The sequence below is a fragment of the Amia ocellicauda genome, chromosome 16 (genome assembly GCF_036373705.1).
Source record: "Amia ocellicauda isolate fAmiCal2 chromosome 16, fAmiCal2.hap1, whole genome shotgun sequence".
Taxonomy (NCBI): Eukaryota; Metazoa; Chordata; class Actinopteri; order Amiiformes; family Amiidae; genus Amia; species Amia ocellicauda.
In genome coordinates this window covers 6,266,079-6,293,325 of record NC_089865.1, presented here as the reverse complement: position 1 = coordinate 6,293,325, position 27,247 = coordinate 6,266,079, and the positions used below count along the sequence as shown (strand labels likewise).

Sequence of the window (27,247 nt, the reverse complement as noted above, 5' to 3'; positions counted from 1 at the left end):
TTATCGAATGAGACCTGTAATGAAACGTCATGTGAACTACCCAACTGGTCTTTGGTCGTCATGGCTAGGCTGCATTATGACGTCAATTTCGAAGAACTGGAAATCTATTACATGACTTTGTAACCATGACAGCCAGTCACGTATCTGTACACTGAACAGGATGGTGCTCCCAAATAAACCACACATCAGGAAAAGGAAACAGTAAAGTTTAGATAAATCAATGGGTTAAATTAAGCAAATATCGGGACATCTTAGAAGAATAATAGCATATTATATATTACTGAACGCCACAATGGTCGCCCACTGCTGAAACAACAGCTAAAAAACGAGACTGCATTAAATATCACGACATGCATCTTTCCCATCTATTAAACCAATATCTTGAAGCCATCTGCACGTTTCTTCCGTGGTCCATTTGTCAACCATAGTCATCTGAAATGGAAGAATCAAACAAGGGGTTGAAATGTTTAAAATCTAATATGTTATCGTTTTAAGTGTAGAAGTATCCGCTACCTGATTTCTTGCACGTTTATAGGAAACATTACAACGGCGGAAAACATAGCAAGAAATAGAAATGTAGAAAAGGAAACAAATCTCCAGGGCGAACACAAATATTCTTTAAAGTGGTCACAAAACCAACTTTATTAGTAATCGATACAGGGCCATCGCCAGAACAGATGCAGGGCGGGTTAAAATCATCCATTTGAGACATTAATTGAACACTATAACATGGGAGACAACATGATAGTTCAACTAATACACCCGCAAAGATGAGTGTGTAGCGCACAGCCGGCCAACAATACAAGCACACAACACAACAGCAAACCCCACTGCGCAGCCCCCACAGCCACTCTGCATAGACCACCATAGTAAACTGCTGTATCAGTGAGCTTAAATGTATTCATGTTATATCACAGGCCAGCATCAACACTGGTTTGAAAACACACCATTACAATAGATACATCTCCTCAGCACTGGTTTGTGCATTGTAAGGTTCATATCATCTGTTTCTCCTGACTCTGGCCCTTCCTGTGTGGAGGTCGGTGAAGATGCCTTATGGAGCCACTGTCCAGCGTTGCCAGATTTGATTGACAGTCTACCACAACACACAATCACAACATAAAATCCGCCGACTCCACTAACAACCCGCCCACATGCAATTCCTGATAGAAAACCACATCTATAGCGCAATAAAAACAATAGCATGGGAAATATTGCAACTCACAGACCAGGGCACACTAAAATATACTATTAACGCTAGATTATTTATTAAATGAATACCAATGAACTAATTTGCAATGTAATTTAACATGTCTGTTTATTTGGGTTATACACTAATTGCCTTTTAATATCTTTATGGAGGAGAAATAGTACACAATTCAGTTATGGTATAAAATGTAAATAATAACAATACAATGTAGATAACAAAAACGTCCTTACCTTCATGATGAATCAGCTGGTCTTCTTTTGAACATGATTGATGAACTTGAAGAAACTTGAACGATGCACAGTCACAAAGTGTAGTTATTTAATGTACCATAATATAGTTAATACCCTCAATAATATAGTTAATATCATACATAATATTGTATTATACCAACTGCACTGCTCTGTATTTGCACTTGCATTTATTTGGCAAAACCAATGTAACCATGTCCTGCCAAGAAAGCTCTTTTCCAATTTTGAATTTGAATTTGATGAGTGGAACTAGGAAATATAATTCCCAAAACAAACTGCAACGTAAGCAGGATACAGTGATACAAATATGTTCTTAAATATACTGTGAAATTAGTATTCAATTATTATTATTATATCAATTTTTCACACTCAGCTGTTGTGTGTGGATTGTGTTATAATAACAACATAAATGGTGAGGTTTGTTTATTCTTAAACATGTTATGAAGTCCGAGCTGACTTTCAGTGTCTGTTAAGATTAACCCACAGCCGCCATGCTTGTTTGCGTCACACTATCCCGAATCCGTCCCAATTACGTCAACGCACACGGTGACGTCAGAGGCAGACTCCTGCAGGCGACGCAGACTCGTTTGGAGTTACAGCCAGTATCTTAAATAAATATGTGATTGACACACATCCTATCCAATCAGAGGCAAAACATTGACTGTCAGGTGGACGACCTGTCATTTAATCTGAGAAATATTTGATTGACACACAATCCCGCCAAATAATAGGGGAAAAAAATCCCACATTTTATCTACCCGCCCAAGCCCATTTTTTCACGCACACTGAATCTGTATGGTCTCAAATTAGCGCCATAAGTAACGAATTCAAATAAAAAATATTGTAAACAAAAAAAAAATTGAGAAAAAATTGATGTTGAGATCAAAAGTAAAAAAATCGAAAGCAAAATGTATAGAATTGTAAACAAAAAAAAACATCTAAAGCAAAAACAAAAAAAAGACTTGAAAGCAAATAATGTTAAATAGAGAGCAAAACTCGCCTGCAGTCCCTATCCATACCAGCCCACTGATTGGGTCAGGAGGAACCGTCACTCAAACCTGCTGGACCAATGGAGACCCAGGATCCACGCCTCCCTGTAAATCCTGCCCTCATGGCAAAACCGCGCCAAAACTCGTAAGGAAAAAACATAAATCGAAAGCAAAGAAACTGGCGGGAAACCAAAGATCGCAGCATCGCAAGCAAAAACAGGGGCTGCTCTCAATTTAACATTATTTTTTGCTTTTTACTGTTTACAATTCTATACATTTTGCTTTCGATTTTTTATATTTTTGATCTCAACATCAATTTTTTCTCAACTTTTTTTTTTGGTTTACAATATATATTTTTTTGAATTCATTACTTATGGTGCTAATTTGAGCCCATACATCTGGCAACATTGCCACTGTCTTAAGTTACCTTCCGTTTGTACATGTTATTTTGCTAGAGCTACATTATGTCTCCGAGTACGTGCCTGGACTCGCCTACTACGCTTATGTCTGTGCGTAAAGTAAATATGATAGTTCTGGTTTTATGTTACAATTAAATCACTGCATAAGAAATTAACTGGATCAATAAGCAAATACATCTAAATTACAAAAAAAAAAAAAAGGTCCCACTAGGGGGGACACAGCAAAACACTTGGCGACGACCCTGCATCACATTTCTCCATATGCAATTATGAACGAATGTGATTTATAACAATATGACCATATTTATAACAAAAAGAAAACACGTGAGTAAATTGGAGGATCATTTTAATTAGCTTGAGTTTATTTTAAGGGACCCAGACTTCGATATGCAACAATGTGAATAAACGTGCCTCACCAAATCAGTCAAATCACAGGCCCATTGTGTGACTTGCTGGGAGGAGAGTGTACTTTGCCTGCAGATTTGTGTTCTTTTGTTCTCTATAATTTGGTTACGCAATAGACCCACAGAGCTTAAAGGGACAAGAAACAGCATAGAGTGATGCCACACAGTTTTCTTTCTTTTCTTTTAATGGACATATTGTTCAGGTTATATTTCAATAGCATGTTCAACAGCAAGGGTGTTCGTGCATTTTAATCAAAGTACTTTGTGTGAGGCGCAACCTTGTCAAGTCAGGTGGATGTAGAACATCCCTCACTACTTTCTGAGATTGTTTTGGTTGAATGAAATATCCATTGAAACATAACAAGGGCAGTGATGTTCAGACTGTACAATGCACTAGTTAGAGCTCATCTGGATACTGTGGACAGTTCTGGGCTCCACACTTCAAGAAAGATATCGCTGCTCTAGAGGCAGTTCAGAGGAGAGCAACCAGACTTATTCCAGGTCTGAAGGGAATGTCCTACTGAGAGACTGAGGGACCTGAACCTTTTCACCCTGGAACAGAGGAGACTACGTGGGGACTTGATTCAAGTCTTCAAAATCATGAAAGGCATTGACCACATCAAACAGAGGAGCTTTTCCAGATCAGCAGGGACACACACACCCGGGGACACAAATGGAAATTGGGCTTCAAGGCATTCAAGACAGAAAACAGGAGACACTTCTTCACACAGAGAGGCGTCACAATCTGAACAAACTCCCCAGCGATGTGGCTGAAGAGACAATTGGGGAACATTCAAAAACAGACTGGATAGGATCCTTGATCACTTATTAGTTATTAATGGACACCAAATGAGCACAATGGGGCGAATGGCCTTCTCTCATTTGTAGACTTTCTTATGTTCTTGTGTTCTTATAAGCGTGGGGAGGGAGAAATATGAATGATGTTTAGGCCAACAGAACAGACAAAAGAGCATATGTGTCCCTTGTTGTGGGTGGGGAAATTAACATGTTGGATAATATTGAAACTTCAGAACAGCAATGAAATCAGAGGCAATTTTAGAGTTAGATGAGACCACATGAATATTCAAGTCACCAAGCAGCATTAAGCAGAGGGAAAGTGGGACAGCAATAGTGAGTAGTTCAGACAGAAATGACTGATTAACTTAAGTTGAGTTTGTTGTTCATTCTCAGTTCATGGAGCAGGGGGGCTTTTACTGTTCATGGATTGAGGATTAAGGAGAGCAAGGCTAATATTGCAACACGGGGAGGTGAATTGGTGGGTAGTAGTAGATTGCAGGGGGTGTAGACAGTCATGGGTAACAGTATGAGATGATGAGACTAAAGAGAGTTAATGTTGCTCCCACTGGTATAATTGACACACCAGCAGGCAGGCACAAGGAAATCAGAGGAAAGAGATCACAGGGGGAGTAGCTCATTCCACCAATGATGCAAACCTACAGACACGTGAGGTGAGATCATTGTTGTTGTTTTTACAGTTGTCCCCAAGGCATCACAACAGTTCCACTTCCATCTGTGTTGTTGTTGTGAATTGTTAAGCGGTCATTAAACATACAAAGTAAACTAAATACATGCATTAGTCTGTTTTGAATACATGGTTTATTGAAAACTCTTCACAGGGGACAGGGGGAGTGTGACTACGGCACAGCATTCATGTCTTTGTTGGTATGCCGAGTCCACAGTTTCCTTAGTAACAGTATAAACTCAAAGCTCGGCTCACAGGGGAAGTCTTGCACAGCGAACAAGGAAATGCAGACAGTGTGTATCGACATGAAAGAGGCCAAACAGAGGCAGGAAACCAAGAAAACAGAATGGACATTGAGATTCTGTAGTATAGCAAATGTATATGTACAAGAAGATTAGAATGAAGTCAGTCTTACTACAGATGCAATAACAGATTAAAGGTAAGTCAACTTTTGATTTCGAAAGAGACTGTTATGTTTCACACTGCAAATGCAATCAGTTTTGCATGGCTACTTAAAATAATGCTTTTTGTTGTTTTTGATTAAATAAATGTACTGATAGATAACTTGTTTATTTCACCTTGAAACTATTTAACTACAGAATTAATATTTACACATGTCTAGAGTATACTAAAGGTGACCAGCCACTTTGCTGATAGCTATTTTAATTATATTCTATGTTAGTGTTGTTTCAAAGAAATAACTTCACGTCTTCATGTGGCACTGAAAAACAATTGTCGAAATGTTAAGCGGAACATCGGCATGTGATTCATATTCTTTCCTTTTGGTTTGCCATTGCTACTTCATGTTCTTGAATACAATTTGTTAATTGATGTAGTCTTAAGATCTTTAAAAACAAACTCCCTTTTTGCAATCACACACAAACAGTCTATGGATTTGTCCTTCATTATTTTGGTTCACCTTTTCAGAGCCAGACAGGAGCTCTACTCAGCATGAATACAATGAAACTGATGCAGGAATTCCTGGAGGCTGTTTTGGAAGGTGACCTGGAAGAAGTGCACAACAGACTTGAACATGGGGATTTTGCTTTGGTGAATGTCAACTCTCCACACACCGATACCGGATGCACTCCCCTTATCACAGCGAGCCAGAGGGCCCAACCGGAGGTAACGGCTTTTTACCCGTCACTAGATATCAAATAGGCGTCATTGTGACCTACCCACATCTTTGTGATAACACAGATTCTAACAACCCGATTGAATGAATAAATGAATTAATTAATTAATTTAGGTTACAGAACATAAATGAACATTTTTCTTTTGGTTTTGTGAATACCAATCGTGTTAACTCTAATGTGTTAAACACCAGCAGTACTGAAGTATTCTCTAGAGGACATATATTCAAAAACAACTGTGGGAATACATACACAAAGTTGTTTTGACCCTCCCCCCCCAATCATATTAATGTATCTATAGCCTTCCTCCTTTACTCCACTCGTTTAGTCAGGATTTGATCAGTTGTTCAAAAAATGACATTGTAAATGATTTCTATGTCAGCTGTGTACAGTTCTCAACATGTCCTCTGTTCATACTTGTCTCCTACAAGCAACATATTCATTACATGTATCTTGGTAGTAACCAATGCCACACAGCTCATATTCTTCACAATGTCTTGCAGGCAGTGCGCTTCCTGCTGGAGAAAGGAGCTGACGTCACACTCTGCAACCACAGTAACCAGACGGCGGTGCACGTTGCGAGCCCCTCTATCCAGGGGGGGCTGCTGCTGGCTGTGAACAGGACCGCATCTCCCCAGGGGCAGCTCCTGCAGTCCGCCTGGCAGGGGGACCTCGACTATCTGCAGCACCTGCTGGTAAGCTGCACAAACAACAGAGCAGATAGGCAAAGCTGTAACACAATGGCTTATTTCATGCCGGTTATAGACCATGCAATCTGATAGCCATTATCAAACCCACTCTTAGGGGTATCCAAGATTTCAGTTTCACAACAGACATCCATTCGGCGATTGTTGAATGTCTTAACCCGTATTTCAGTGCGTGACGTTGTTTTTCTGTGAAGATTAAAGTTGCAGCTTCCATAATTGCTATTCAGGTATGTTATATTGCAATCATACATCTCATTTGCTCTGTTCTGTAGTTAAACATGCTGCTTCATGTTGTGTGTTAAACTTTGTTTATAACCACTGTGCACCAAGTAACTTTTGTTTCTAGTGTATTTAATATGTATAATCATTCTGCTTAAACGTGACAGTTAATCAAATAGCAATAACAATGTATGGCATTCCTTGCTGTTCTGCGGTTGGTTTTTTTATTTAAGTAAACATGTCTTGCCATTATTTGTTATCAACAATAATATCTCGGTATATTACAGACAATTGCATCATGTATTTCACCAGCACTCTAATTCTGTGACTGGGTTGTATTTTAGTCCCAGAAAAAGCCCGTGGATGTGAATATTCAAAACCTGGACGGGCTGACCGCCTTGATGCTCACTGTGAGAGATGTTGACTTGTTTGAGAGCCTGGGAGCCCTGATGCCTTCAGAGTACAGACCAGTGGAGGTGGTCAAGGAATTACTCAGGCACTTAGCGTAAGAAAATCATGCAATGTTTAATAAGATCAGAAGAGTACAGGGATAGGCACTGAGGGAGCATGGTGGTTCTGAAGCTCAGCAGGATAGTTGCCTTATACGTGGTTGTTCATAACTGGAAATCTACCTGTGCTTTTCTCAAATGAGTTAATCCCTGAAGACTTGTCATGTGCACTCACTCCCTGCATCTTGGAAACTGCCAACAGAAAAGCAGGACCTTAAAGAATTCATTAGAAAGTGTTGGTAGAACATGGGGTGGAAATTACATATCAGATCATATTTTTATTAAGCTTTTTACATTGTTACTGTTAAATGTATGGTAACCTTCTTCAATCCATTGCCTATTGTATCAATAAAGGACCCACTGCCAGTTCTTAAATTGGATCAGAGCAGGTCAAAGGTCGAAGTAGGCAGTTGAAGCCTCACTCACCTTCATTTTTAAAACAAACAAATCAAGACTAGCACATGCATTCCTACCCAACCAGTCTGACGTCTCTCTGCCCTGTTCCCCCCCAGTGATGCTAGCCTGTGTGACTTCAGTGGGAGGTCGGCCCTGAGCTACGCTGCTCAGATACAGAGCGGATTAAAGTTTGAACTGATCCAACTGCTGGAGGACTCTCTGTCTGATTCAGGTGTGTTAATTTAGCTCAGCCCTGGTTTATGAAGTACAGTATAATATATATGAAATTTTATCTTAGGAGTTGTGGCAGTTTGAAAAGCACTACTGTTTCCTTCAAATGAAAGTCTTCCCCCCATTTTTCTAACAGAACAAAACCACTTGGACTTTGAGTATTTTCACGTTGAAGAGCCTCTTACACACCCCCTCAGCTCCTCCCCACTAGAGAACAGCGTCATTATAGAGAGTTCGCCAGACTCACAGGTAAGGCTGCAGACTGGGAGAATAAACTGCAACCTTAACTTTTTTTCTTTCAAGAGATGCAGTTTTAGCTAAATTGCAATAATACTGTCACAGAGTTACTTGTTAACATATTAAAGGGAAGAAATTTAAAAATCTTGACTAAACATTTATAGGTGAGGTAATGAATGTGCTGACTGACTGACTTTTTCACTCCATTTAGCATGCCCAAAAGAGAGATATAACTGTGCTGGAGAGAGCAGCTGGTCTTTGCTTAATGACCACCATGCAGATTTGATTAAAACAGATGGTTGGCACAAGGCACAGTAGGCAATAGCAGACCAGCACTGTGGCGAGATACAAAGCCAAAGCGATGCATTACCTGGGGGAACAGTTTAAATATTTTAACACCCCAGGGACTGAGTGTTTAGCTATAGGCCTGATCCAATCAAAGACCACTGGCCCTTGAAATAAAGCTATGAAAGGGTCTATTGCAGTTGGCAATGGTATCTTGTCAGCTAGCTGCTTTGTCAGTGCAGTCCATATTTATAGTTCATCTTCTGCTGGCGTTTCCTCTAATCAGTTGGATTGCAAAATATATCACATTAGTAAGAATTCTAGTATCTGAAGTAAATAAATAAACTAAGTTTACATTGTTAGAAACGGCAGTTGGTAATCTCTAATCTCATATTCCTCTCAGGATCGGGTTGAAGAATCCACAACTTTTCGTAGAAGGAGTAAATCCACAGGAGGTCAGTATTCGAATTTACATTTCTATTTTTACAGCCTTGTAGAAGTCTTACAGACCTGCATTTGTTAAACTTTCCATTTGTTGTAGAAAAACAATTCAAAGCAAAACAGAAACCACAGATAAAAACCCCTGTGTTTCCCCACAAGCTAACAATGTGCTTGCCTGTTTCCATGTCTATTGAATGGACATGAAACCCTGCACTGCCTATCCCAAGTCCCCTCCTTGTGGTAGCGGTGCTTCTGCTTCTGTATATAACAAGCAGACATCAGTCCTGCAGTGTCAGTACTAAAAGACACTTCAAGCTCCAACACAACAGGACAAAAGCAGCCCTGTCATTATCTGGACAGGCTGAACAGACAGGCCTGATACAAGATAGGTGGAGGTGGGTGACATTATACTTAATCACTGAAAGGACAATGGCTTTTCAATAGGATTGTGATTTCTGTGCTGCGGACTGTGGTTGTATACAGACGGAGTGTTTTCTCTCTCCGAGGGGAAGTGGGTGTAGAAACTGTGGCAATAGCAATCTGTATGGTGTTTGGTCGAGAACACTGCTAAACTGGTTGTGAAATAATACAATATTTGTGTTGTACCTCCTTACATTTTTGAGCCACTAATATATTTCCCATCCTGAGCTGCTGATTACAAGTTCTGAAACTGTACAACCTTTTGTGAAAGTGGCAGAGAGCTGAGGGAAAAATACTGGTAATTATTGCTAGTTATAACAGCTTTCTTCTGTTCATGCTAATACACTGTATATCTTGTTGTATCTTGTTATGAAACTCAGTTTAGCGGGGACAATGATGAAAAGTGGAAATGTGTGCTTTACAATATCCATTGAAGCAGCCTGTAGTAATTAGAATATCAAATAACTCCAACGAACTGTGCATGTCCGTCATTTTAGATAAGTGTATAACAGTACATTTATGGAAGTTAGCCACTTGTCCCATGGTAGCATTTAAATGTTGTTGTGTTTTTTTTTTGTTATTAATCCTTTAATGTATTAATTTTCTTCGCAGATCAAGGGATTTCCCTTTATTTTCAAACTGCTGTGAAAACTCTGCACGATTTGAGGGAAGCGTATGGAGAGATGGAAGAACTGAGCAGGTGAGAACCGTCCCAGTGTCCCTGTATCCTCCATGGCCCTCACCTGGCACTGCCATTGAAAAACCTCCATTTTCATTGTCATCAAGTCACTGTATCTCAAGGACGCTTCATTATCTCCTGAACACTGCTGAAAAGGGACTGGCCTCCCCGGTGAATTGTACTTTTGTCTATCCCGTTTCATACTGCAGAAATGAGAGCTGCTCACCTGGAAAAGACAGACTTTTGAAAGACTTGAATTGTCATTCCTGCTTGTTTCAGAGGCATTGCTGCTTTTTGCAGTCTTTGCAGGAAACAGTCCCTTGCGCCAACAAAGTGGGCAAGAATTAGGATTAACATGAACTGCTGATTCTGATACAATGCTATTAATGAATCTGGTTACATGTATCATTGAGGAAATATATATTACAGGTTTTATAGCCTAATCAAAACCTCTATTCACCATTTTTATCCCCACAGAATTATGTCTGCTTGTTCGTGGAGATGTAGAGTCACTCCTTTACCCAAATAATTTGTAATCATAAAATGTGTCTTGTGTCTAACAGTAGTAAACTTGCAGTGACATCATTATATCTTTGCTATTTTTTTGTCTTCCTAGCCAAGGGACCTCGCTACCAAGCCTATGGCACAGATACAGCAGAGAGAAACAGTTTGCCTCTAGTCCAGTGAAGATTCAGCTGATGAAGAACAGACGACCCTGTCCGCCAGTGGCTTCTAAGAGCACTGGGAGGTACAAGCCAAAGGCGGCTGGGCCGGGGCTGAGTGACCAGCCACAGCTGACCCGCTCAGAGCCCTGCCTGATGGAGCCCATGCTGGACTCAAGCTCACTGCTGAAGATTAAAGCCCACATCCACAACAGTGAGTTTTGTTAAATCTTTGTTGATTTATTGTGTTGAGGGTACTGTTTCTGTGTCTTTTTGAATCATGTTTAAAGTTTCATGGAAAGGTAAACATTTATTGATTTTATTTTCCTCTGTAGGACTTGGTCTAAGTGAACCAGAACAAGATATCAATTGCCAAAAGGTAACTAATCAATGGCAAATATAAAGTAAAGATATGCAATGACTGATAAGAGCTAAATTTTGGTTTATGCAGTATTGCCTGTAGACCATTTTTAACTGCTCTAATTTTTCCTTTTAAGGTATCCTTACCCACTCTGAAAGCGAAACCTGTACTGAATCAAAAGCTCCTCGCCCCTTTGAGTAAAGGAAGAGAGAAAGGAATTCCCGAACTCAAGTTTCATTTGCCTTTCAGACCTAAGGCTTTAGTGCCACTCTCCCCAAAGGTGTCCAAAGTAAGAAGAGAAAGACTGTCAAGAAAAGGCTCTGAGGGATCTAGCACAGCCAGGACTGGCAGTGAGGACAGCAGCTCCAGCTGTCTGAGCAGTCAGGGCTCTTTTGACATGGATGAGGAGAGAAACCCTGCTGAGGCAGTGCAAGAACAATCTGGACATCCTAAGGAAAACCCATCTGCTGTATGTTCTGGTGACAATATTGAGTGTCCTGTAGAGCATTTGTTCTTAGCATGCAGCAATAGGGACACCGATCACAGGCCTACAGATCCCGCTCCAGACCCAGAGCCCATTGACACAAATGGGCAAAACATCAACTTTGTTGGCTCAAATTATGTTGTAGAAGGAGTCGGTGAGGTATTAATTGAGGCAAATAAAACAGACTTAAAACAGGTCATGTCTTCCAAGCCTTCTCAAACAATAAGTGGTGGCAAAGTAATGGACACAGTTCCTACATCACAGGATAATCTGGAAAAAATAAGCAAGAAAGATGGAGAAGAAGCTAGTTCTGGGGAGTCTGTGTGTCTGGACAACCCTCCAAAAGGAGATCTCATTCCTGAGTTAGAGAAAAATATTCTAGTAGAAGACAGAGAAACAAATGGTATTAAAAGCTTATTGAGTAAAAGGGAAGCTGATAAAATTGGCTGTAATGCTGAATTAAAGCAACTGGTCTGCCCCATTGTGAGTGTCACAGTGTCTGTAGCAGATGTTCAGGCAAGAGAAGAGTCTAAACCCCACAAAACCCCCAAGAACAAAGTCAAAATGACCAACACACATTTTAACGTCAATCAAACCTTCAACATCTTGGCTCACAAAGAGCACCATCAGCACAGCAAAAAGACAAAAAGCAATCTCAGGAATAGATGTGCCCCATCACATATGAACACAAACATCAGGACACATCAGGAGTTGATCATCGATGGTGAGGGTGCAGTAAAACCAGCCTCACCCAAAACAAACGCTGTCAGAATCACCCAAAGGAGCGCTGCTTTTCCTTTGTTTCGAAATGGCCAAGCCAAATCATTCCAGCTGAGCACAAACAAATCCCCGGTGGAAAGAAAGAGCTTCATGAGATCTGGACTGTTGGTTAAGAAGATGCCACTTCAATGTGTGTACAAAAGCACTGGTCTGCTTAAGAAGCCAGCAACCCCCATAACTCCAAGAGCCAAGTCTGCAGTAGATTATGTAAAGATCAACTACAGTGACATGTTCCAGGAGATAGACTCCAATGATGAAGGCCCTGCGATCTACGAGATGTTTGCTACCCCGGTATACTCAAACCTCAGGGCCTCCACTGCGTGTGAAAAGAGGTCCTATAGAGCGATACAGTCTGCTCCAGTCAGGAAGAGTTTGGGAGGCAGAAACACAAAATGTACCAAGGGAATACAACATTGTAAGTTAAAGAAAAATGTGAAGGAGAAAAACAATTCTGCTTCAGTGAAACAAAACAAGAGGAGAGATGTTTTCCAAAAAGGAAAACATCTCAAGCAGGTGGTCAGCGAAGACGAACAGGAACACACTGTCTTTATATCTGGCCCAAACTGGCACATAAAGACATCAAAGTCGCAGGTCATATTTCCTGAGGACCTGGAGAACTGTACGAATCTGTCAATAGTTGAGGAAATCCGAACACATCAACTAACAGACGAGACGGCCCGTTCCAGGACACACACAGACAACACCACTGCTGTTCCCAGCGAAGACCAAAACGCGATGAACGAACTCTGTGAAAAGCTATCATCTCGTAGTAAGCAAAACAAAGGCGGATTGTACACCTGCCACGATGGTCAGAAGATGGGAGCTACAGATGCGCAGTGGAAGATAAATTCCAAGTCTTTCCAAACTGAGACGAAAATCAATACCTGGACTTCAGAGAGTGACAGAACGGTGTCCCCAGCATTCAGGAAACTTCTCGACAGCGCTGGAGATGGGGATCTGACCGACGAGTTATTGCGATGCTTGGCTGAAGAGCTCATATCACTGGAGGAGAAGGACTTGGTTGTCCGACCTGAACACAGTGACGCCTATTCACATGAAATCAGAGCCATTTCCGAGGAAGCTCCTTCCCCCAGTGAAGAGCAGCAGGTATTTTAAGTTTTAAGCTTTAAATTCTAATCAATTACAAGACCATATCAGTGGTACTTAATAATGCTGGTTTAAGTTGCCTTTTGGGTCTAATCTAATCTTTTTTTCAAAGAAAGGAAAGTCTTAAATAAACATAAACTAAGGCATGGATCCATTTTAAGCCATATTTCTTAATATATGCAAATTATCAGCACAGTTTCTATGTTTCACTAGAAAAAGGTTGTTCATCTCAGTGTATCCTTACAGTTATATTCAGTTACAATACATGGACAAACCATGCATCTTCCACAGATTCACAGTGCTGTTTTAATTACCTGTATGTCATATCATTTTGACAGGATCTAATAACAGCTGGCAATGGATGGGAATCATCAGGTAGAGCAACCTCAGCATCGAATACTGAGGACGCCATCATGTGGACAAAGGGGGAAATTCTTGGTAGAGGTGCATATGGAACAGTAAGTATATTTTATTAATTGACTCTCATAACATGAACAATACTTGTTTACATTATAAATAAGCCATATATAAACTATTATACGTGTAGAATAATCTGAAAATGTAAATGTAATGCTGAGTAATTGCAAGTGAGTAAAATAGTCTAGTCCCGAACAACAGTTGAATCTTTATAATCGGCATCAATATTATAATAATCAATCTGTATTCAAGCATTTTTTTTTATAATATAGAATGGGCAGCTGTCCTGGGTGACTTTAGCAGCAACATATTCATTCCTTTGCAAGTTTCTACATATTCTAGTCAGAATGATAACAGATTTAAATTTAAGTTGGTCTTGCTGTGAACTATCATCCCAATTTAATCTCTAGATGTTTTAGAACATAAGAAGAACAACAGAAAGTTTACAAACGAGAGGAGGTCATTCACCCCATCATGCTCGTTTGTTGTCCATTAATAACTAATAAGTGATCCAAGGATCCTATCCAGTCAAGCTCCTCTGGTTTGATGTGGTCGCTGCCCTTCATGATTTTGAAGACTTGGATCAAGTCCCCACGTAGTCTCCTCTGTTCCAGGGTGAAAAGGTTCAGGTCCTCAGTCTCTCAGTAGGACATTCCCTTCAGACCTGCAATAAGTCTGGTTGCTTCTCCTCTGAACTGCCTCTAGAGCAGCGATATCTTTCTTGAAGTGTGGAGCCCAGAACTGCACACAGTATCCAGATGAGCTCTAACTAGTGCATTGTACAGTCTGAACATCACTGCCCTTGTTCTCAATTCTACACTTTTGACAATATACCCTAACATTGTGTTTGTATTTTTGATTGTATCCCTTCATTGTTTGGATGGAGAAAGTGAGGAGTCCACATAGACTCCTAGATCTTTCTCATGTGTTTCTTCATCTAGTTCTGTTCCTCCCATAGTGTAATTATAGTGGACATTTTTGTTACCTGCATGTATTACCTTGCACTTGTCCACATTGAATTTCATCTGCCAGGTGTCGGCCCAGAACTGAATATTATCTAAGTCCCTTTGAATAGCCTGTGCTGCCAAGATTGTATCTACTGAGCCACCTATTTTAGTATCATCTGCAAATTTGACAAGTTTGCCAACTATCCCAGAGTCCAGATCATTAATATAGATTAGGTTTACCTGACCTGTTTTATTGCTGATTCCCAGGTGTACTGTGGTCTGACAAGCCAGGGTCAGCTGATCGCTGTGAAGCAGGTGACCCTCGATTACTCTGACGAAGCCACTGCGGAGAAGGAATATCAGCGACTGCAGGAGGAGGTGGATTTGCTAAAAACCCTCGAGCACATCAACATCGTGGGCTTCCTGGGCACCTCACTCACTCAGAACATTGTCAGCATCTTTATGGAGTACGTCCCAGGTGGATCTATAGCCAGCATTATCAATCGCTTTGGACCTCTGCCGGAAAAAGTGTTTGCCATTTACACAAAACAGATCTTGGAAGGAGTGGCTTACCTGCACAGCAACAGAGTGATCCACAGGGACCTTAAAGGGAACAATGTGATGCTTATGCCCACCGGAATAATAAAACTGATTGACTTTGGCTGTGCGAAGCGCCTGGTGTGTCTAACCGCCAGTGGGACCAGCAGCGAACTGCTCAAGTCAGTGCACGGCACTCCCTATTGGATGGCCCCGGAGGTAATCAATGAGACCGGCCACGGCAGGAAGTCCGACATCTGGAGCGTCGGTTGTACCGTTTTTGAAATGGCGACGGGGAAGCCCCCACTCGCCCACATGGACAAAATGGCGGCTTTGTTTTACATCGGTGCGAGGAGGGGCCTGATGCCAGCGCTGCCGGATGACTTCTCGAAGAATGCCAGGAGCTTCGTCCAGGCGTGCTTAACAAGGTGAGGAGTCGTTCATTTCACAGAGCATGGATTCAGTGTCCTACCACTCACCCCTGGCCACCCTTGACCAATCTGATTTCCTTTCTTGAGTTCTATTAATTTTCACCAATCTTTAAAAATCTTTTCCCACCCTTGTGGCTCAGATATTTGCCTCGAAATGAAGACAGAAACTTCAGTAATCTTCACATAATTTAAAATTTATTCACATGCACCAGCAATAGTAATCACAGCTGAAGCAGCCCCAATGGTGCAAACACGTACACCAAATAGACCGACAGTCATTTTAACGTTGGAGTTTTGTGTTCTTTTGCAGGCTTTTTACATGTGGACAATGTCCATCTTTTAGATCTCTAGATTTTCGCTCAGTTTGGGTTCTGCCACCCCTCTCAAATAAGATACACATCTCTTAAGATCAGGAACATTGTGGAGACTGGTTAATATCTGGCATGTTATCAGTCAGGTCTTAGCACATACTTCTCTCCATTGCAGTGATCAGCGAGAAAGACCGTCGGCCGAAGAGCTGCTGCGCCATGCTTTTATCCCGCGGCCACAGCCATGTGCCCACTGACCCGGAGGAAGGCTTCAGGTCAAGCGTCCTAAAATACAGGCGCCCTATGGGCCCAGAACTTGAAGAGGTTCATAATGTTAGAGGACGTGGACTCCCTCAAACTCAACAGGACCTCCGTAGAAGCACTTCTGACAGTGTCCACACATACACAGGTGCCAATTTGCTACCTTAACGGTTTAATCAAAGTATGTATTCTTTGTAAATAACTGTGTACAGATGTTTAAAGCAATTGTTAATAAATCTAAAATCAAGTCATAAGTTTGCTCAGTAGTAACCTGCCTCTTGAAGAGATTGCATATTTGAGAGATGCTTAGGTCACATACAGTTTAGATCACCTTTTTAATTAATTTTAAATTGTTTTCAAAAGTCAAATTATATTTAAAGGAAGAACAAGCTACTACACATACAGACATTTCATAGTAGAGTTAGTTTATGCTTATTTCCAACCATTTCTCACATGCACATTCAGTTGTGGGGAAAAACAGACGACAAGAGACGGCAAGTTAAGGTAGTGGTAACCTTAAGATTTATTTATAGAATTTAAATGAAAAACTGGATGTCAAGATTTGCGTGTTTGTTTCTTAACCACTGTAATCCTGCACTTTAGAGTAAAATCACTGTACTGATACTGGAAACATACATTCTTGGCTTCATTGTGAAAATTGGTACACAGAAATTAGGAGGACTAATCAATTGAGAACAATTATCTGCATTAGGAATTAAAAACAATGCATTATAGGAAACTGACCTGAAAAGTAATACAACACAAAACTGTTATTGTTACTCGACTTAAATTTTGCCCAATTATTATTAAATAGACATTAATGATCCTATATTACCATAATCAATTAACAGCTCTGCATCTAGGCTACTGCATCAAGCCAAGAAACATTTTAAATGCACTTCACAGCAAAGATTATGTAAACGTTTTATTTATAATTTTATAATTGTCCTTTTATGTTTGAGGCACAACCTTTGGCATCCAGCTGAAGGTCTAGATCAGAATCAGGTACAAATCCTATGACCTCTAAAAAAAAAATGTCAAGGTGATAAATAACCGGATCTGGATTGCCAGAACAAAATGATAATATGCCCCTCCTGGCAGCCATGCAGCCTACAGGTTGAAAGAAACCGCTGGAATGCTGCCTTCTGAATTACCGATGGACTCTTACACAAGTTACAATAGTTGTTTTTTTTTTGTTTTTTTTTATATATATATATTTTTTGTTATACTTACAAGCAGCTCCAAACCTGAGTATTTATGGTATAGCTTAACATACAAAAATGTATGTACATTTATCTCCACTTTCTGTAAACAGTTTGTCAGTATCCTGTTTTGTCCCTTTGTGATTGAAACATGCAAATCATACACACAGTATAAAGATATAAAAAAGAAAATGACACTCATTCAAAAGCTAAGCAACTAAAAACCCACTTTCTCGGCTGCAGTGTTAAATCATGCCTTCACCGCAACAAGGCATCTCTTGTTTTGGAAGCAGCCGCTCATTCTCTTGCGTTTACAGTCGTGGAAATACTGTTAAATTAAAACAATTGCACCTTTCATGCTCTTACAGTATTCATAATACTTTTTTTTTCCCCCTTGTGGAGATACTCATTTACACTTTTTTTCTTTCCAGAGTGTGGAGGACGAAGCAGCAGTTATGTAAATTGAAACGGGCAGGATTGAGTCATACTGTCTAAAGATCGGGAAGCTTTTTTTTTTTTTTTTTTTTATCCTTTGTTTTTTTTCCTCCCTCAACACAAGACCTAAGCTTATATATATATATATATTTCTCCCCACCCCAACCCACCCCACCCCTCCTCTCCTCTCCTAGATTACATGTTCATTCCTTGGGCACTTAACAGCGAATCGAGCATGTCGAATGTGTCTTTGTAGTCCATGTGCTGGCTGTTTGCATTGAATTCGTGGGTGGCATCAGGCCCGTTGGTCTCCACTGGTTTCTTGTCCAGTTTCACTAGGGTGCTGAGATGTCCGTAGCCCACCTGGTATGTGACAGGGGGAGGAGGGGGGAAGGGTAGGTTAAGAACAGAGTTGTGAGATGATACATACTGCTTTACAGAGGAAGAATGAGAGGAACTACCTGAACTTTTGGAACTTTTGCTCATTTTGGAGTGGTGGTTGTGACTGACGTCGGGGTGCAACCTCTTCCGGGAAGAGCTGGAACCGGAGGGGCCTCCCTCGCTGCCAAGAACGACCGGGCTGCGCAAAGCCGCGGCCACAGTCCCGTCAGCACCCAGCTTGCCACCGGCGCTCATGTTCCCGCTGTGCAAGTGGGCGTGCAAATGAGAATGCTTGTGGCTGCCATGGTGGCGGTGAGAGGAATGGTCCCTGTGTTTGTCTTTATGCTCTCTGCCCACGTGCGGGCTGGAATGCTTGCTCTTGCCGCTGCCCTCGTCGGAGGAGCTGTGCCTCTCGGAGGACACTTTGATTTTCATCTTCAGCTCCTCCTTGCTCACGGATTTCTCTGTGGGCGGGATGGGGATGCGCAGTTTCAGCGATCCGCTTTTGTCCTTTTTGTCTCCCGGATGCTTGTCCGGCTTTTCTGGGTTCGCCAGTGGGATTTTCATTTTGATGGGCGACGCTACGGAGCTGCAGCTGGGGTTGGGCTGGAGCTGCGGCTGCGCGTGTTTTTTGTGGTGCGGTTGGTCTACCAGCACCTGGGCCGCATACGGATCACGGATTTCCACGTCCAGACCCTCCAGTTTCCGCTTCTGCACCGCGAGCTCGGCGGCGTGTTTCTCTCTGTACTTGTCCAGAGACATTTTCTGCGGCGGGGGAACGGGCGGGGGGTAGAGGAGCGGATGATGCTTGTTGGTGCTCGATTTGTGTTCGTGTTTACTGGAGGGGAAGTCAGTACTTTTGTCCGGTCTGTGGTGGAGGGTGGTATGCAGCTGCACAGGCACTCCTTGCTGTATACTCAGCGCCTCCGGTTTGAGCGTGTACATTTCGGAGCACCCCTGGTCCTGCTGCTGGGACCAGTCGTTGGGGGCAGTGAAATTGTAAGAGGTACTCTGCATATTTGTTGTCACTGAAGCGATAGTGTCAAGGGAGTGGCCCGAGTTTGAAGACAAGGTCACAGGGAAAGACGTGGAGGTCGATGCTTTGGGGAACGTTGTGTTGGTGGAAACTCCCGTGATGCTGTCTACCAGAGATGCGTTCTGGACCAGGGAAGGACCGGGAAACGAATTGTCGCCAACCTGTCCTTCACTCTTGGGCTTCTTCGCAGCTTGATTGGCCTAATGAGGAAAATGAGAAGAACCATTGTAAAACCTATACATGCTTTTAAGACACAATGAAAAGAGTGCAGTGTGAAGAACTATAGTGCTCTGGATTCAAAAATCATTATTACAGGACTTTCACTTACACCGAAAATGAAAAGGTGCAGAATAAACGCATCTTTCAAGACTATACACGACGCGCCAATCCAAAAACGGGATCGTACATAGGATAGGAGAGGTATACTAATTCCTCTCATTTATACCATTGTGCCGGTAACGCACAGTACACACAAAACCTACCAACCCTGCATCGTCTCTGCATGAACATGATAGCTCACTTCTACCCCTATGCGCTGTGAATTTTACAGCTCCCTCGGTTTCTTTCAGCATCACGAACGAATACGACTCGCCACCACTGCCTTACCCTCCAGTTTCTGATTCTTTTCAATCTGCTGGGCGTCTTCTCCAGAATCTGCAGAAATTCATGCGTCAGCTCTACGCAAGAGAAATACAGGCATTAATTATTGAAACTACAGGACAGAAAATCAGTATATTGTCTTAGCACTTTATAAACATTTTAAGCTTCCTCTTTACAGACATTCAATCCTCTCAATCAGTGCATTTCCAGAAAAAACACAATGATTCGGGTTCACCTTTCATATGAGGTTGACAAAGTAATAGTTTCTAAGTTTGTGAACATTACCTCTCATCTTTCTGGGGTCTGTTGCAGGTGATTAATTAAACATATTTGGATTTTGGTCACCCCTATCCTAATCCATTTATGTCCAGCAAAAAGAAACCAAACATGCAAATGTTACATGATGTGATGGACGATGAAAACCACAACTTTATTTAATTTTTTAATAAAACTTCCAAAGATAGTTCAGGAAAACATACCATCAAGGAGCTCTAGCGTAACCGATGGATCTACATATTCCCACCAGTGTTTCCCATCTGTGGACACGGGAATCTCCCAATTGGACCATTTACAAGCCAAATGAATGCATACACACGCTATCACGGTTGGCTTGTACTGAAGACAGAACGTGGTAAGATGGAGACTGTTGTGTAAAATTGTGGTTTCAAATCCAAACATGTAAGAGAAAAAGAGAGAGAACAAAAGATACAAGCGGAACATTAATTTCTGATGCCACATGAAAAAAACAACTATAGTATACAAATTACTAATCTATTACAACAGCAGAAAGTCTTCGATTACAATTCAAATGCCCACTACATTTCTGGCAGAAGATCGACGATATCCAGCTTATAATTTAAAGTAAGCAGTCTACATGTATACTGCAGTTCATCACACTTGGGGTAAAATGGTTAGCTTTCATTTACTACAGTAAGGACAGGAACAAATCAAAAGCAAATGAACAAATCTACAACATCTGGTTACCATCCATGCAATCTGTACTAACGAAGGGCTGTAGAAGCTCTACATTTACATTTAATGTTGTGCATGCCAATAACATCCTTAAATGGTCACCCCAGCCCCCAAACAGGGTTTCAGCCAGGAAAATATTACAATATTAGGAGGGGTGGGGTGGTGGGTACATATATTAAGCTGTGAATAAACACTTTGGTTAACCTATTAAAATTCCACACTTTTAAATTAAAAAACATTGTGAAGCCCAAAACAATTCAGCTTAGAAGAACCACATACAATTAAACATTGGTCTTCATGTTCAAGCACTAAGATATTTATTATGGTTTAATGTATTCATTACAACTCTCAAATAAGAGAGGGGGGGGGATCTTGTATCAATATAATTTAAGACCAAAATATTGACTGGAATAATGCATCTCTCCTCTCTGCATCTACTCCCTCAGTCTATCACACTACTTACATAAAAAAGGACAAGAAAAACAGACAAAACAGGATCATGAAAATGTACACAGTGAAGTAAAGTCAGTGCACACCCTCTCCAAAACACACAGGTTTGCCACAAAATAGAAAAAGGACCAGATAAAATCTAGGTTTGCGTCACCGTACTGTGGTAAGAGAATTCTGCAGCCCTTCCAAATCTGTTATATATTTTTCGAATAAATAAAATGTTATCTTGCGCATCAAAAACAGAACCCTGGCAGTCCATTAAACAATGTAATGGTTAACAGCTGGATGGTAACCTTGCGTCCCAAACAGAATGTACAATGCCTGGACACTGGGTTAGTTTGACATTTTCCACATACAAATTCAGACTGTTGCAGCACTTTAATTCTCTCTGATTTGCAAGATAAGGAAACCGATTGGTCAGTCCTGAAACACTCATCGGGGTTCAGATCTGAGACTAGGGAAGATGCTGGGGTTCACTGTGGCCTTAAATCAGGAAGGAAGAGTTTCTTAATGTTGGCCATCAGTGTGCCATTGTGTGCAACAGCAGCAGCATATGGTCTTGCAGTCTGATAACCCAATTAAGTCAACAAGCATGATTATGAAATAAAGTTTTTCCACATTCAAGAAACCACTGTGAATGGTCATTTCACTGCTGCACATCAATTCACCCGTTTTGTGAAATCAATTGTTTTTGCTCCAACATTCATGCAGACCTGAAGGTTTATGCATTCATTCAAAATAATGAGATTCATGCCGTTTCAAATATTTGAGCCGTGAAAGCTTGCTATACTACAAAAAAAATGCTTTAAAAACCTCTGGAATAATATGCCACTTACGTGCAATACAAAAAAATAAAAAATAAAAAAAAAACAATCTAGACCACTTTTAAAAGGTCAAATCTGACAGTTAGGCCCTTAGGGTCATGGTCCAGACATTGTACATTGCTGATGAGACTAGAGAAAATATCCTCTACAAAAGAAAAGGTAAACTTTAAAAGATACTATAAACCAAACACCCAATTGATTTAAATAAACTTGAGAATATTAAATTAAAATTTACTTTACATTTATTTGAAATTTTAAGACTTGACAGGAAAGATCAATTTAAAATCATAATAAAAATACAACAAAAACTTAAAAGGTCTTTGTACTTACCAGGACGACCGAGCTTTCTAGGTTAAGTTTACATCTTTGTAATCTTTAGCTGCTATTCAGGCTACCAATTTTGTCTTTAGACATATGCACTCTGTACCGAGTAAACGTGAGTAAAAAGCACCACTACACTTCTCATTGTGCATTTAACCCCTCAGTGCCAACAATGACCCTTGTACAATACACCGCACTGCGGCCAGGGAGGTACCACCACAGAAGGCGTCCCAGTCCCCTGGCGCAATTAGGGCAACAGGCACAGGCAGGGGACCCTGCAGTATAGGAAGCTATAGTGTGCTATTACAGTGCAACAAAGAGGGTCAGGATAACAACCTGTTGGTAGCCATGAAATAGGAAGTCTGTGCCAAATCCTTGCTTGCTGAAAAACAAAAAACAAAAAAGAAGATTACCACTAAAGTCACAAAGAAGATTAGACATTCTGGGTTTCCCCCAAAGAGCATTTAAAAAGTCATACATAGGAAACATCTACCTCTCACTAGCTGGGAACATTTCACAACATCAGTATGTGGATGCTCAATTGTTATTTCAAAACCTGTAAAAAATGAAAAGACATTGTCAGATTAAAAAGGCTGAAATACATGTTTCTCTTTTATTCATTTTAAGAAAAACTTAATTGATTAATTCAAATCAAATGGGGGAGAGGTTGAACTTAAAACTATAAGTCTCCTTTTCTGAATGTGTAACGGATTCAATCCATAGCTTTAGAATGCTAAAAATAGGATAACACCAATGGGTTTCAATTACACTGTTCAAACCATGTCTGGCCTCAGTGTTATACTTTGTATTGACAAAAAACACACCAAAAAAAATAATTGATGCCTCAACAGTCTAATGCTGAACACAGTGAGCAAAGTGAATGAAGAAAAAAAGAAAAGCACTAAAATGATAAGACAATATCAAAGACTATCCTCTGAGCTCTCCTGGGAATGTGATGCTGCTCACACACGTGTATGTATATACACAGATACAAACACACATGTACATATTTACACACACAGTGCCTACAGAAAGTTTACACCACCTTTAACTTTTGACATTTTGTTGCCTCAGTGTCGAGTTCTTTGATGCATTTGTACCTGCCCCCTGATCTGTGCCTTTGAACAACTTTGTCCCGAACTCTTCTGAAAGCTCCTTGGTGCTCATGGTTGAGTCTTTTCATTCAAATGCACTACCCAGTAGAGGGAATTTAGAGAAACTGCGGAATATATCCTGATATCACGTTTAACAGATTGAGGCCACTTAACGTGGGGTGTAAAACGATTAGTTACAACTAATTTAGCATTGTTATTACAAAGGGGGGTTGACACTTATCCAACCAAGCTATTTCAGTTTGAATTCATTTTCTACAAATGTCTTGGTAGATAAATAGAAAAAAACGATTATAATGCATTTTAACTCTAGACTAGAAAGCAGTGGACATTTTGCTAGGGGGTGCAGACTTTCTATAGGCACTGTATACATGTGTGTATATGTACGTCTACACACATTTACAAAAATCCAATAATCAATGCAACAAATTAATCCTTTGAACGAATGTGCAATAAAAATATTATTCCTACTGAAACTATAACGCTGCATGACTGCGCAGTCAAATTGCTTCACAAAGCTGCTCAAATGGAGCAGGAAGTCCTGTCACAAAGATTCCAAATATGAATGTTTTAACAGAACTTAAATACAAAATGTAACAAATGCAAAAGGAACATTTAAAATCATTAAAGTCTATTGACCTTTATCACTGGCTTGACTTGATGCTTAGCCCGTACTTACCTAATGTCTGCAGCACTATGGTTTCAAGTATCACCAGCTCTTGAGCTTGCTGGAGGTATGCCTGAAGTTCAATAGACAATCATTACATTACATCTGTAATGTGTCTCCAAAACTTTCTAATTTTATTTTTTGGGAAATGAAAGTGTGAAGTCTCATTAATGATTGTAGTTCGTTATGGGGGCTTTTTCTATACAAATATGCCGCAGCCAATGTCAATCCAAGTCCAAGGCAGCATCAGAATTGGAAACCAGTAAAACCAGATCACCCAGAGCAACAATGAGAACCACCAAAGAGGCTTCACACATACATCTCCCCACAATTTCCAAGGAGTCTGCATTGAAATGCAAACGATCACCGTTAAGACAAACCAAGCCTCCATGTAACGCCCTACCCATCATAGATGCTGAGAAAAATTTCATTACTTTCATCTTAAGAGCATTAATGGAATAAGGTAAAAAGAAATTAAAAGGAAAGCTACCTTCGCACTTACATTACTCTTTGTATCTAGCTGTGCCTCTTGAGGATTTAGACAGGCATGTGCTACTTTGATGACATGTTCAAGTTTCCGAGGTTGTTCTTCAACTTTTGCAGCCAAGAATAACGTTGTTGGAGAAATTATCTGAAAGATGGGGAGGGGGGAGAAGTAACTTGATTTGAAGGTCAACTTGCAAATAGATCAGATGACACATATAGGATGTCTGTTTTTAATTTTTTTTTTTTTAGGAATGGTCAAAAACAAATGTGGTTAAAAAGAAAAGGAGTATCACAAAGTAATTTAAATCAAGAAGCAGCAGCTGATTTAATCCCAGCTCCTAGAATCTCAGTGCTACTCTAGTTTAAACAAAAGGATGAGATAACAATGGGTAGTTGGAATGAAGACGACCACCTTTTGCATGGACCATCTGTTGCCCTATCTAGATTGCAGTGAGATTACAGAACAAAACAAAAAAGATGTCCCGCTTAGGCTCATCTTTTTTAAACCTGACATTATTTGTTTAAATATCATATCATATCATATCATTCCACCCAGGTGTCCTTTAGGTTTCAAAAGCAATTGTGTATTAACTCTACATTAGTAGCTCTTGACTTTCATTAATTAGAGCCAATTGTTGGTCCATGCATGGGTCATTTATACAAAAGCACACAAACATAAATAAAGGAAGATTTTGCTAAATACTTACATTTCTGTGGAACTTGGTGAAAGAATGGTACATATAAAATCTGTGCATGTAAACAATTGCAGTGTTGATGGTTAACTGGGAACTGGAGACAACGGTTAAAGAAAAGACTTCATGGGAATAGTTTCAATGCACGCAGGTAAGATGTGCTTTGGTGATTTTCTCACAAAGACGAGCCTGTGTAACAGCTTCAGCCACGCAGTGATTTAGGCCCTTTAAACGCACTTTTGCATTAGTAACGTGCATTCAAAAACATTAAAAACACGAACAGCGAACTTACAACCAAGTACTTAAAAAATGAGCTCAATATCGTGGCAGCCATTTAATACATTAATGGTGTTTGCAGGGGGGGAAGGGGGGGCTTGGGCGAACATTAATCTCATCCAAAGATAGACCTTAAATGTATTAAAGACTGGAAAAACAATCCTGCAGGAGTATCATCTATTTACAGACGCAAATATGTCAGAGTGCACGGTAAAAGCCCTCGATCGCGATCTCAGTCCCCCGCTGCACCGATCACCGGTCACCGGGAGTCTCCATCGCAGCAAACCGTGTAAATCAACAGCGGCTGCCCGACACACGGGGCCTGTATCCTGCTCTCCCGGCCCAGAAGAGGCACTACCCCAACCAACACACATAACGGGCTTGTTTCCCGACTCGTCATCAGCAACCCAAACGGGCTATAACCCATGCTGGCAGAAAGTGATGCACAATGAACATTAGGCCGGTCTGGATGCTGCTAAAAAAGCGGATCGCTTACAAAACAAGGCTTCCTTGAGAGCCGCTCTGGGAAACAACTGGTTTCGGTCGTGCCACATCAAACGACACATTTCCGCGCTCGGATCCTTATTCTTAATTGGTAAATGATATAAAAATCAATTCAACGGCCATCAAGCCCCCCAGCCCCCACCCACCCACGACACAGAGAAAGAGGGGCCTACCGAAGCGCCATCTCTAAAGCCTACCGCGGGCCACTCGCCTCGGCGGCTCCGGTGTCAACACATTTCGGGAAGGATACACGTTGAGCCGCTGTCCCATATCTTGGATAAGGTTGGCCGCCTGCTGCCGGTACGACAGCTCCCTGTCCGGCTCGACTCCACTGCGGCGGGACGGCGTGGCTTCGAGCTGCTCCCGGGTGAAGAACCATCTCGAAGAGGATCCCCGGCACGCCGCCATCGCGCTCAGAGCTCACTCAGGGGCCGAAGAACAGGCACGCACGCACGGCAGCACGCAAGGGCCCACGCCGGACGAGCAGGAAGTGCTACGTCATCCACACCGGAAACAGTTTATTTCGAGCGAGGAGGATCACGGGAAATGTAGTGTATAAATATGTTCGCCACAATACCATCACGGTTCATTTTGGGAATATTTAAACACTGTTCAAACTGTTGTACTTCAAAGTGTAATCCTGTAAATAGTAAATAAAAATGCGTCACTTTCCCTCACATTCAGGATGACATAAATCAATCCCATATTTTGAATGGGCGCAAATTGCCTCCGGTTTGTATATAGTTATACAATGTATATGGGATGTTAGTATGTAATCCATATATATAGGTTGAGGTTAGTTTCTACAATATTGTCAACGTTTAAAATAATTGTATTGTGTGTTTATTCTTTACTCATTAGAGCATTGAGAGATAGATATGAACAGAGTATGTCTTGTAGCAAAATCGATTAAAAAAAGCAAAAGTCATGTAAAAGTAAATGATGGGAGCTTTACACTTTTTTTTTCATGAAGCTAAATAAACG

The 27,247-nt window shown here is 40.9% G+C and overlaps 2 protein-coding genes across 5 annotated transcripts; one reads left to right on the top strand and one right to left on the bottom strand.

Moving 5' to 3' along the window:
- Window positions 1-4,983: 4,983 nt before the first annotated feature.
- Window positions 4,984-17,056, top strand: map3k19 (mitogen-activated protein kinase kinase kinase 19). Its single transcript, XM_066688483.1, has 14 exons — window positions 4,984-5,192; window positions 5,681-5,878; window positions 6,390-6,581; window positions 7,157-7,317; window positions 7,834-7,949; window positions 8,085-8,197; window positions 8,874-8,925; window positions 9,944-10,031; window positions 10,627-10,886; window positions 11,008-11,051; window positions 11,170-13,404; window positions 13,743-13,862; window positions 15,036-15,733; window positions 16,223-17,056. Exons 2-14 carry the CDS (start codon window positions 5,705-5,707, stop codon window positions 16,299-16,301), a joined length of 4,332 nt encoding a protein of 1,443 aa, XP_066544580.1. The 5' UTR covers window positions 4,984-5,192; window positions 5,681-5,704; the 3' UTR covers window positions 16,302-17,056.
- An 880-nt stretch (window positions 17,057-17,936) lies between these two features.
- ccnt2a (cyclin T2a) lies at window positions 17,937-26,723 on the bottom strand. 4 transcript variants are annotated; one of them, XM_066688487.1, is made up of 10 exons: window positions 26,514-26,723; window positions 25,499-25,580; window positions 24,796-24,936; window positions 24,318-24,378; window positions 23,020-23,082; window positions 22,863-22,908; window positions 20,439-20,602; window positions 19,966-20,036; window positions 18,404-19,559; window positions 17,937-18,305 (listed from the first exon to the last, which is right to left on the bottom strand). In XM_066688487.1, exons 1-10 carry the CDS (start codon window positions 26,669-26,671, stop codon window positions 18,238-18,240), a joined length of 2,010 nt encoding a protein of 669 aa, XP_066544584.1. In that variant the 5' UTR covers window positions 26,672-26,723; the 3' UTR covers window positions 17,937-18,237. The 4 variants fall into 4 exon arrangements, with proteins under 4 accessions (XP_066544584.1, XP_066544585.1, XP_066544581.1 ...); XM_066688488.1 differs by having other exon boundaries at window positions 24,808-24,936; window positions 26,514-26,722; XM_066688484.1 differs by having other exon boundaries at window positions 17,937-19,559; window positions 26,514-26,721.
- Between the last annotated feature and the right edge of the window lie 524 nt (window positions 26,724-27,247).

Bases quoted from the DNA above. Each gene is read 5' to 3' on its own strand.
- ccnt2a (XM_066688484.1), bottom strand. From the start codon at position 26,671: ATGGCGGCGTGCCGGGGATCCTCTTCGAGATGGTTCTTCACCCGGGAG. The intron at 24,379-24,795 runs GTAGCTTTCCTT...ATTGAACTTCAG, and splicing joins AGAGTAATGTAAGTGCGAAG to GCATACCTCCAGCAAGCTCA. The intron at 23,083-24,317 runs GTAAGTACGGGC...CATTTTTTACAG, and splicing joins CATAGTGCTGCAGACATTAG to GTTTTGAAATAACAATTGAG.
- map3k19 (XM_066688483.1), top strand. From the start codon at position 5,705: ATGAATACAATGAAACTGATGCAGGAATTCCTGGAGGCTGTTTTGGAA. The intron at 5,879-6,389 runs GTAACGGCTTTT...AATGTCTTGCAG, and splicing joins GCCAGAGGGCCCAACCGGAG to GCAGTGCGCTTCCTGCTGGA. The intron at 15,734-16,222 runs GTGAGGAGTCGT...TCTCCATTGCAG, and splicing joins GTCCAGGCGTGCTTAACAAG to TGATCAGCGAGAAAGACCGT.